The 11,947-nt window shown below is 39.8% G+C and overlaps 2 protein-coding genes across 2 annotated transcripts; one reads left to right on the forward strand and one right to left on the reverse strand.

Annotated features, from left to right (window-relative positions):
* Positions 1 to 217: 217 nt before the first annotated feature.
* Positions 218 to 4,405, reverse strand: cldn1 (claudin 1). Its single transcript, XM_051399169.1, has 5 exons — positions 3,669 to 4,405; positions 3,308 to 3,547; positions 2,275 to 2,439; positions 1,923 to 2,007; positions 218 to 593 (listed from the first exon to the last, which is right to left on the reverse strand). Exons 2-5 carry the CDS (start codon positions 3,528 to 3,530, stop codon positions 431 to 433), a joined length of 636 nt encoding a protein of 211 aa, XP_051255129.1. The 5' UTR covers positions 3,531 to 3,547; positions 3,669 to 4,405; the 3' UTR covers positions 218 to 430.
* A 140-nt stretch (positions 4,406 to 4,545) lies between these two features.
* LOC127357811 (carboxypeptidase N subunit 2-like) lies at positions 4,546 to 6,929 on the forward strand. The gene is given in 3 exon segments (XM_051390721.1): positions 4,546 to 4,696; positions 4,880 to 5,470; positions 5,472 to 6,929. Coding segments are annotated over 2 exon segments (1,563 nt in total). The 5' UTR covers positions 4,546 to 4,696; positions 4,880 to 4,885; the 3' UTR covers positions 6,450 to 6,929.
* Positions 6,930 to 11,947: the final 5,018 nt, after the last annotated feature.

The following is an 11,947-nucleotide window of genomic DNA, read 5'->3' on the forward strand; positions in this document are numbered from 1 at the left end:
TCTGACCGTTGTAATTACTTGTTACTTTTCAAATTACATTTTATCACATACCCTTCCTGTCTAGTGAAGCATATGTCCCTGTTTGTATCTACAACTTATTCTTTACTTAACTACTTTCTGAAGAGTTAATATCCAGCTCCAGACATTAGAGACAGACACTGATTTTGACAAACACATCAAACAAATAAAACTTGAATGATATAAAAACATACAATAATAGGGAAGTAATAAGGGTTTTATTACTGCATCAAAAGATATTTTATATGTATAATATTTAATTTCATGTGACATTTTCGACCAAAGAATGGAGTCTATTTCCCAACAATTATAAACATACACCAAATATAACACTTGAAAACATACATGTTGCTAAACATCAAACAAATGTGAATGACATGTGTAAGACAGCGTTCTGGATGCAGTGATTGTCTCAGACGTAGTCCCTGCCCGGCTGTCCTGCAGATCTGGACGGTGGGTAGCGCGGAGATTTCCCTGAGCCCTCGTTGGAGCAGATGCAGCAGAAGAAGCTTCCTCCAATAACAGTGAGACAGGCAGCTCCCCATCCAACATACAGGGCACTTCCAAATTCATACCTGTGAATGATTCACACATTACTTATCTGGACATTTTGAAAGGACAGGGAAGAGTGAGTTTTCTCACAGATTTAGCAGCAGTACAAGTCCTGAAGTCTACACACAAATTTATTTATATTATATTCAATTATGTCTGATTCACAGCAGCGAGGTTCAAGCATCACAACGTTTGGTTTCAAGACGTTATTGTAAAGTTAACGACATGAGCACGAAAGAGTGTGCTGGAAAATTAAAGGAATACTTTAACATTTTGGGAAAAAAGCTTATTTGCTTTTTTTGAGAGTTAGATGAGAATATTGATACCACTCTCATGTCTATAAGTTAAATATGAAGCTATGGTCTGCAGCCTGTTAGCTTGGCTTAGCATAAAGACTGGAAACAGGCGGAAACAACAAGTCTGGCTGAGAACACAACACATTCTGGTTGTACTGGGGGTTATGTTTTCTTGGCTGGCTGAAGTGACTTCCTGGAGTGACCACTTCACTCACAGTGATGATGAGACTCCAGGCTATAGCCGTTTGTCCCATTTTTAGCTTCACATTTACCATGTTAGGGGTGTAAAGTACATTTACTCAAGTAGTCTTTCAATTTTATGCTACTTGATACTTCTGCTCCACATACTTCTGAGGCAGATAGTATACTTTTTACTCTATACTATACTGTATTTATTTGACGGATATTGGCCAGTTACTAGTTACTTTGCAGATTAAATTTTCAATCAATTTATAAAATGTGATGCAGTGCCGTAAATTAAACTATGCAACAGTTTACAAAGTACTTAGTTAGGAGTGCCCAGTAGATATGTTTATGTTTGATACATTTGTAGCCTACCTTTGACTAATAAGACTTTTTAAAGGACCAGTCTGAAAGATTTAGTGCCATCTAGCAGTGAAGCTGCAGATAGCCACCAGCTGAATACTGCTCGCTTTCTAAGCACAAAAGAAAACCAGAAAAGGCTCCTATCTAGAGACAGTGTTTGGTTTGTCCGTTCTGAGCTACGGTAGAAACATGGCGGTTCAACAAGGCAGCCTCCTTAGAAGAAGACCTCTGGAAATACAAGCGTCTCATTCTAAGGTAACAAAAACACAACGGTCTTACATTAATGAAAATATATCTAATATATATTTTTTAATATAAATCTAGAAGGAAGGCCTTTTACAGAGCGGTATTGTGCTTTTACTTATATACTTTTAAAAAATTAAACTTCTCCTATAGGTGTGTAATAACAAATGACAGCATAATAAAAGACTCCTCTGCGTCATTACACTACACTGATTCCTGATAATTAGTGTGAATTCCAGACTGAATGGCAGAGAAGGAAGAGCTCACCTGGAATTAGTGGGAGTCAATGGGTTGTAGAATTCCTGTGCTATTCTGTGGCCATACCAAGATGTTCCCACCAGAGCAAGCAGACCTGGAAAACCATGAGCAGAAGAACATATTGTATTGTTGTATTATACAGGTTAAAACATACAGGAGTGTGTTATCTTTCATGTATTATCTTTATGAAGGTAAAGAAAACCCCACAAATTCCCTACAAGTCAAATCATGTTTAAAAGTGGTTGTATTATTGTGGTCAAAGGGAAATATTCAGTGGTGTGATGGAACTTCTTTAGTGAAAAAAATATTCAATGTGTTCAATCACTGTGTTGCACTGTGTCTGAACTGAATGGACACTGACCGGCGATAATGAAGATAACCCCTCCAGCTAGAGCCACTTTGTCCTTCTGCTTCGGGTCTTGTGCCATACAGGTGGTGCACCTCATGCCCACCACCTCCACCATGATAGAAATAAAGCTCAGCAAGACGGAGGCCAGCATCAACCCTCGTGTGCCTTGTACAATCCCTGGAGACAAAGACATGTACAAGATCACTCAATGTGAGCATGTTTCCACATGTTTTTGTTATTTATTTTGCTTTGAGTTTTGACTTTATAAAGTTGAGCAGTTGATTGTATTTCCTGTCGACTCCCCTGGGTCTTCCCTACTCCTGCTTGCTTCCTCTATGCTATTACATCGATTACATCTATTTCTAGTATATCTAAAATAAAAGCTTAAATTAAATCTGATCAAAATCATCCAGCAAGCCGTCTTTTGTATGTAGTTACTTAACTATGTCTTTACTGAATCTCAGTTTTCACTTTCTTGTTTACCAAAAGTCACATTACAGTCAGGAAAGCTGCAGTGCTGGAAAACATGCCCTCCAGGATTTTCTTTTTATCTGATGGAGCTGGCATCAGCTTTTCTTTGATGATGTAGAAAAGAAAAGAAAACCCACTCACGTAGATGCATTTGAACTATTTCTCTGGAATTGATTTCAAAAGAAGGAGGAGTTTCTTCAGCTGCTGGTATTTGACTGACATGTCTCTACATGTAAAGAGGTCTTACAGGGAGAGGAGGGGGCACTTTCCTAAACCTCTAAGAAAGTTTGAATGACTATACAGATTACTGTTTTATAGGAGACAGCCCAAATATCTTCTAAAATTGAGAGATTTCATTACAATTTCATAAAGTCACTATTGAAAAAGATAAAATGTTGTTAATAAATATACCATTCATTGACACATTCTCTTCCCACACTCATATTTTTGTAGAAGAAGAAATTTAGCAACCAATATACTGAGTGATTGGCTTATGCTATAATATAAGTGTTTGTCTTTGTAAATTAATCTTATAAAAGGTATCATGAAAAGAAGATATGTGAAACAACATTACCTGGTAGCTGGAGAAGTGAATCATACACTTTACACTGAATTTGACCAGTGCTCTGAGATACACAGCTCTTCCACAGCCCTTCAAACATCGCCTGAGCTGTGATGATGTTGTCTCCTGCATAGGACGAAGCTTTCCATTCTACCATAACAGTGGATGCTATTGTGCCAATGAAGCCCAGGAAGGCCAGCGTGAAGCCGAGAAGCTGCATACCTGCATTGGCCATCGTTTAACCTCAGAAACCTAAAAAAAGAAAAAGGAGAAAAAGAAAAGTTCCAAAAGATTGAAAAAGTTCCAAAAGCTTTCTTGATGTAGTTCCTGCTGGTTTTGGCTGGTGCATCTGATCCCAAACAGTGCTGTCTACCTGTGCATCATCACACCCTGGAGGAGAGGGAGGACCCAGGAATTCCATCGCCTCTGACTGAGGTCAGGAGGAGCAGGATGACACCTAGTGGAGGTGATGGTTTCCTGCAATGACTGAAACTGCTCCTAAATGTACAGCAAAGTCACAAAATAACCTCCATAGAAAAATACACTGATACAAGGAGCGCAGGTAGATACGGTAGATTGTATAAGGTACTTACTCTCAAACACAGTAAGACATTATAATATTCACAATTGGTATTCACACTACAGCTGAGGTTCCAAAGCATGGAGCAATTTACATGACAAACTTCATTTGGAAACACTGACTTCTCACCAGGCATTTAAACACCACACAGAAACATGTTTTATGAATAAGAAATAAAGGTTGAAGTTCTCCCCTTGAAGCCTCTCTGGTCCGGTGTTATTATGCTCTACCGTATGTGAATGTTTTTTGTTTTTTGACTCTGTGTTAACTAGTCTGCATTGCTGTTTTGGCCAGGTCTCTCTTGTAAAGGAAATGTCTCAAAAATAAACAAAAAGAATGATAAATATAATAAATAGTATAAAACCAATAGAATCATTAGTAGTAGGAGCAGTAGATGTGGTAGTATTATCAGTAGTAGTATTTGTTATTTCTGGCAGAAAATTAGAAAAAAAGAATGATCTACTTTTGAAATCACATTTACTCTCTGATCTATTTGTTTTGGTAAATAGTGACTCAACTGTGACAAACTTTTTCTGAAACTAACATTAAAAACATGAAATTCCTCTGCTTTTTAATCACGCTGTGTATTACAGCAACAAATAAAATTAAACTATATTCTGCTATGGGAGCTGTTTTACGAAATTACAGGATTGTCTGCCTTTTTTTTGTCGTGAGCAAATGAAACCATGGCAGGAGCTGCATGGCCACTGACCAAAGGTTTTGTCTTGCCTAATTCAGACTTGTTGTCATTTGCACTTTGTTTCAGCTGGCTTGTAGATCCACAAGGAAATTCAATGCTACAGGATCCCTGTAACACAGAGGTACGTTGAATTAAATGTATTTAAATGGAAACATACAGTTTGAATGTTACTGATTCTTTTCTCTGTGACTTAATGACAGCTAGAAAAACAAACAGGAGTACAATGTACAATTCTCTTAAATCAAAGCAACATTGACTGTTGATTTCCTGTTAATTCATACAAGTTTTCTTCATGATTTGACAGTGAAAAATGGACAAAGACCGCAGCCTGATTCTGTTCCTGGTGCTGCTTCTCTGTCACAAAGGCAACACAGACATACAAACCTCTTGTCCATACAAATGCCAGTGTTTCACTCCAGTCCAAGTACTATGTGCTGATGCAGGAATGTCATCTTTACCCAGGAACACGTCCAGGCAGGTCAAGGACTTTATTATAATGTCATCATCCCTGGCCTACCTGTTCTCCCACACTTTAGAGGAAAGCCCCCAACTCACCAAGCTTATCTTCCTAAATAATGCACTGCGAAGTATTCACTCTAAGTCTTTTGAGCATCTGGCTAAGCTGCAGGAGCTGGAAATCAGTGGGAACCCTGGACTGGAGGATTTATATGTGGGGACTTTTGCAAAGCAGGGGAACTTGACTAAACTGGTGCTTAACTTCAACAGGTTCAAGACGGTGCTTCCTGGTATGTTTGACTCTCTTAAACAGCTAGAAACGCTGCAAATGAAGGGCAACATCATATCAGATCTGCCTACATTCCTTTTCCTGAACCTCCACAATCTGCGTGTCCTGGATTTGTCACAAAATCAGCTTGAAGGAGTGAAAAGCGAAACCTTTTTCTGGTCTGGCAAGACTGGACACCCTTAAAATGAACTATAACCTCATCAGCATTCTTGCATCTGACACGTTCCACAATATTTCTCAGCTGACAGAGCTTCACTTGGAGGGAAATACGATATCAGAGCTTGCTGACGGCATCTTCTTTATGTTAACCGAACTGAAGGTGCTGAACCTCCGTGGAAACCTTCTTACAACCTTCAGCGATAAAGTGTTTGGATTCGAGGCCACAAATTTGAAGGAGCTGAACCTAAAAGGCAACAGACTGACTGAGCTGTCCTCTCTAAGCAGTTTGACATTTCTTACGGACCTTATCTTGTCTTGTAACCAGCTTTCCACCCTTCCTCAAGACATTATTAGAAATGTTACAGTCCTGGAGAATCTGGACCTGTCTGAAAACCAGCTCACCTCACTGCCCGAAATGATCTTTCATGGCCTATTTAGCATCAAGGCAATCCACTTAAACAACAACAACCTGACCAACGTGGATGCCAAACTGTTTGAGGATCAGCTGCTCATCCAGCAGCTCTACCTGTCTGAAAACCAGCTGGAAACGCTCCCACCAGGCCTTTTAGACCCTTTTGTCCTCCAGCACACAGTGAGACTACACGGAAACCCCTGGAAATGTGACTGCCACATGTGGTATCTGCATGACTGGGTGCTGAGAAACAGCCAAGACATAGAGATGCTTGAAAGGATGCTCTGCGAGAGCCCGGGCTATCTGAGCAGACTGCCAGTCGTCTCCATCGACAAGGACCAGCTTTTGTGTCGGTTGTCCAAAGATGAGATGCCTGATGTCACCCGCTGTAGCCAAGAAGCTTCCAATGACACTGTTATCATCAAGTGTAAAGTGGATAAATGCTCTCCACTAACAGTGAAGGTACAGTTTCAGGAAGATGACGGTGGTATTAAGGAGCATATTTTGAAAAATTCTCACTGTAGCAACGAGACAATGATCAAGAGCCCCATTCAGTAGTTCTCTATGTTAATTAGACTTTGTTCTCTGTGCAAATTCGTCCTCATGCATTTGGTTCATACAGAGTCACATTATATGTTCGGACTGTCACAGTCAATACAGTAAACAAACCTTTAACTCAGCAGCTGATAACTACATGCCTCCAGCTGAATGATAAGAGGGGTGGATGAACCCTTTTTTTTGTTCAAAGTTCAATCCACAACGTTTTAAAATCCTGTCACTGCTAAAAGGAAGTATGAGTAACAATCATCTGTTAAATCTTCAGTAGGTGCCTCTGGCTTCCTTATTGATGTGCACTGACTGTGGTTGACTGCCTTCACACTTCTTGAGAACCACTACACTGAAGTCTGACTGAAAATGTTGTCTGAACAAGCATGAGGGCATGAAGTGTTGAATACTTGTTCGTGTCCATTTACAGGCGAGTTTTGGAACAGCGACCACTGACAAATATCAATAAAATGTCATATTTACTTCTTTAAATGATCATGATTCAAACATTAAACAGAGTACAACACATTGGGAAATATAGGCTATATATAGTTTGTCCTGAAAATGTATTCCGTATTTAGATCCTTCAAGTTTTTGCAAGTAAAAATCCAGCATTCAAAATGTTATTTTAAGTACTATCAGCTAAATGGACTTAAAAGTAGAACGCTATATACAATTCTGGCTATTTTATATACTGTAGTATAACTGCAGTTTAGCTCATCATTGCTTTTGTATATAAAATCATGATCTGCAACATAACCTGTTGTCATATATGTAGTGCAGTAAAAAGTACAATATCTCACTCTGAAATGTAAGAAGTATAAAGTATGGAAAAATTGAAATACTCAATTATAGTACAAGTACTTCAGATTTGTACTTAGTTACATTTCTCCACTGCCTTGGCTCACATATATTTCTAACTTATAGAGGATTGCAGTAGTGAATCATCCTGTCATCTAGGGGTTTCCTCTGATCACTCCACTGCTCGTGAACACTGGGAGGGATAATAAAGAGTGAGGGAGGAGGGAAGCCTCGACACAACAAGGCACACAGATGGCTACACCTTGAATGCAGCACTCTAACCCAGGGTTAATAAGGGTCAAAGGCCAAGGGGTCGATTGGGTCCTTGGTCCGAGTTGAATGACATCACAATTCACATGACAAAAACTGGTGGCCGTCTTACTTCCACAGTTTGGTGGGATGTCCTTAAGTTCGAGGTAATCCTCACTTGACCAAAACTATGGAGAAAACATTTAAAGTACAAGGTTGTTAGTTAATGAGCAACAAGACATTTGGAAGTCGTTAAATGCATATCTTTATTCAATGAGGGTGCTGGGGTTCATATAAATAATTTAAAACTGCTAAAAGAAGAAACTAATAGGATATGTGACAGTCAAAACAAACCACATTGTCCCAGACAAAATAGTGATGAACTCATTTAGGGAAATTAGTGATGTTGCCATTTAAATTGTTATATTTATTATGAAGTTTTTTTGTTTTATTTTGTTTTTTGTTTGTTTTTGCATTATTCTTTGAAATTTCTAAAATTTGTTAAAATTCCAACTGCAGAATTACAGATGTGCAATCTAAAGTTTCTGCCTCCCTTAGGCAAACAATCTTAATCCAGAGATGGTTTTGTTACGTCAGGGTTAACAACTTCATATACCTTTCACGTTTGTCCTTAAAGCTGCTCTAACCAAAATGTTAATATTAACAATCGCTGAAATAACTAAGTGCAATGTGAAGAGGACAAGAAGTAATATTCCACGCTATACAGTTTCTTTCAGCTCTACTGAGAATTTTAGCCTCTCTTAGCACTTTGTTTAGCGTTTACAGCCCTCAGCTTTACAATTTATTGTTCACCCTCATTACTGCTACAACACACAGGCGACTGTTTTCAGTAAAAAAAAAAACATGGGTGTGGAAGTCCAGACAATATCTCCCGGGGATGAAAGAACATTTCGGAAGAAGGGCCAGACATGTGTTGTTCATTACATAGGTATGCTGCAGAATGGGAATATATATATTTAAGACTTGGTGGAGCACTGAGCTAAAAGGAGAACGATGACTGGACCTACATTTATCTGGTCAACAGAAACTTGAATATGAAAATATTTGCTGCTCTGCGACTGTATGCTAACACATTAGCCATATTAACCATATAAGGTGATAATATGTAAATGTTGTATTTACTTCTTGTTGTGCTGCCCCCAAGTGGCCAAAATCAACTAATGTAGGTTTAAGCCTCTTAAAATCTAAGCAAACATAAACTTGTCTAATCATGGTGTGTTCAGGGTATTCTGTCTACCATAGCTACACAGTTATCAGAATAAATTAGATGTTTCATGCATCATTTTATACTAATTTAGCCTAAATTGTGCTGAGTATATTTTGTATCTTCTAGTATTTTCATAATTGACTCTAAAGTTTAAACAAAACTAAATGTTTGTAAAGATGAAACCACTTGTTGGTACAGCATAGGTTCAGAGGCTAATATAATTATCAATACCAAAACCACCTGTCAGCATCCATCACTGCCACTTACTCTCATTGCCTGGCAAACTAACAGCAGCAGGGTGTGAGCACTGTCTCAAGGCACAATGAAAAGCAGCTCTTAACCCCCATGGTCAGATCCCATCTCTCTACCGGGCAGTTAGCACCGGACACCACGCTCCACACAGCAGTTCCTCAGATCGGAGAGGAAAGAAACGGAGGGGTGCAGACATTATCTGGTGAGACACAAAATGTCCAAAACAACACAAAGCACTGGGGGGTTTCCCACAGAGTTTAGACTGGCCGGTGAGGAGGGAGGTGGCGAGGGCAGGCCAGAGTCCCCGGGACAAAGAGTAGAGGTCATCTAAGACTCAGTGCCCGGGGCAAGAATTCAAGAGGAGGGTTTTTGATCTGAAAATGTAAATTGATTTCAGATCAGGTTGCTGTGTATGTGTGTTACCACCAGTGTTATCATTGATAATATTATACAGTATTAATAACAACAAGGGGCATATGTCTCAAAATCATATAAATTATTGGAACATTTATCTCTACTTTACTTATCATGTTCATTGTTTTGTTTTTTTTCAGCATCACTTAAATGAGCTCAGTCACTCGTGAAATGATAACCAACCAGTTGCCATTATGTGGGCAGGTGTCCATTAGATCCTCTCTCTCAGCCCTATGAGAGGCTGATATACATCCTCTATGACACAATGACCTAAACATCTTGAGAACACAAATGGGCCATTTTGCACACTCAAAATGTGAGCCTTGCTTACAAACAAGGGTCAATATTTACCCCTCAGTGCACCCAGACCCCCGGGTGGAGGCTAAATTGGTGTTGCTGACCAAATTATGAACAGCTGACCTGATGTGGGTGTTAAGTGGACGCAGAGATGTCATCAGAATGGTAATCTTTTAGCATACTGGTACGCTGGCTTTTGTCTTGTCCGTCCCTATTGGTGGATAACAAGAGGCTATAAGCTCCTTATCATCACATTACAATTATTGAGGATGAATCAGGAGCTATGGCCCTGCAGACCCTGCTCTCATACTGCTATCCTTGTTTTGTTTCCAGCTCTCCTGATAGGGAGGTTTTATTATGCATGCATGCAGCATTTCATTGTATATTGAAGAGTCACTGCAAAACTTAGCATTTTGTTGCTGCAAAACAATTTAAATACCTCCCACACTCCAACTTCCAGCAGCAGAAGTAATTTCTGAAGAGGCCATTGTTTCCCAGTGGTAAGACGTATTAAAATGTTGCTCGAGTGCGCTTCACATATTATGGTTTAGTAAAGCACTTCTAAGCAGCATTATTCACATAACATTTTAAGAGGTCCAAAGCTTGTCAAGTCCTGGTTCCAGGTTTTAAGAGAATTGCCTTGACATGCTTAAATTTAAGGGTGATATATTACAAATGGAAAAAAAATGTGTTATTCAGGCAGAGCACTAAAGTCTCATTCATGCTTCACAGTCACTGGCTCATTCATCAGCTGTTTGGCTCTCAGCTGACTAGTAATGTCCAATCATATTCATAGGTACACAGCTTGGCCCAGCGTGGAAAAACAACCAAATTTGACTTGATTTTATTTTTGCAGGTTGAGTGTGCCGTCTATTCAACAAACGCTAGTGAGATTTTTTCTGATTATGTACTCAGCTTGCAGTTGCCAGCACCTTCAGCCCTGAGGTACATGCTGGAATAATTCAGTTAGCAGAAGCCTGATTGCTGGACAGATTTTTTGTCTTTCCCGCCAAACCTGTAAACCTGTAAAAACTGTAGAATAATTTGCTTCGAATGGTCAATTCCTTAATGAAAGTGACTGAACTTGTGTTTTTTTTATCAGTTTAACTCAAGTCATTGCTGAGGGAGTGGTTACAAACTGTCTGATCATCTGACCAACAATGTAGCCAGATTTCATCAGCTGACTGCTTGTGTTTTCTGGCCCTACTGAATTCCATTGTAGTAATGTCTTCAATTAAGTTGGTGAGTACAATATTATTATTACCTGTAAGAACAATGGACACATTACAAAAGTAAGACCCGATTCGTAATAAACTAGAATAATCCTTTCAGCTCTTTAATTCCCTCCAGGTTGGCTCGGTTGATGCCTCACACATAGTTTTTCAGCCTTTCCAGGCCAAAAAGTTGGGATGTCTCGCTTTCAAGGGCCACCTGCAGTGAAAGTCTATCTTTATGGTCGTCTTCATAAGCCTTCGTGGGCATATGGCCAATAACTACAGAGACAACAAGACCTCCACTCCCCCTCCCCGACATCCAACACAACATCTCCTTTGAAGATGCGATGACTTGTGATCTCGTACCAGAGTTACTTGGTTTTAATGGTCACACCGTCATCACTCTGTGTGGGTCCAAAGTAATAAATTTCCCACTTCCAGTGTTATCGTGTCATGCTGATACTAAATTCCCCCCCCGGAAGCTACACTTCCACCAGTATGTTGTTGGGTTTTTCAAAAACAACCAGCTAAATCAAAAAGGGATGAATTGAAGTGAAGGGACAAAGAGTATTGTTCATTCACTATTGATATCGAGTGCATAATCTATTCATTAGCCTTGATGTGAACCGCCGCTGACTACTTCAACCCCCATCAAGCACCATAACAACCCTAAGAACAATACTACGCCAATTCACCCAAAGGCGGAGGCAGTGAAGGTTTCCGGTGAGTGTCAGGGGGAGACAAGCAGGGAACCTGTCACTGTTGTCACTGTGTGTGTGTGAGGGGAGGCCATCAATCACGGAGCAGAGCGAGAGGGGCAGACCCTACCCTGCTTCATGTTTACTATTCTCCGCTTTACAAAGTTTGGGAAAATACTACATAAAACCGGGGTTTCGATTAGGGAGGGGCAGGGAGAGGGGATAAGAAACAATAAGACAAAAGATGGAAGGAGGGGACCAACACTGGTAAACAGCGCAAATCGTCTCAACAATGCCATCTGTGTTGAAGCTCCTCCAGCAAAACAACTCCAGGTTCTCCATCACATATAGGTATGG

Source organism: Dicentrarchus labrax, unplaced genomic scaffold, assembly GCF_905237075.1.
Source record: "Dicentrarchus labrax unplaced genomic scaffold, dlabrax2021, whole genome shotgun sequence".
Lineage (NCBI taxonomy): Eukaryota > Metazoa > Chordata > Actinopteri > Moronidae > Dicentrarchus > Dicentrarchus labrax.

Excerpts from the sequence above, each read along its gene's own strand:
- cldn1 (XM_051399169.1), bottom strand. The coding sequence starts at position 3,530 with ATGGCCAATGCAGGTATGCAGCTTCTCGGCTTCACGCTGGCCTTCCTG. Across the intron at positions 2,008-2,274 it reads GGTTATCTTCATTATCGCCG|GTCTGCTTGCTCTGGTGGGA; the intron begins GTCAGTGTCCAT and ends ATGGTTTTCCAG. Across the intron at positions 594-1,922 it reads TTGACTCCCACTAATTCCAG|GTATGAATTTGGAAGTGCCC; the intron begins GTGAGCTCTTCC and ends AATCATTCACAG.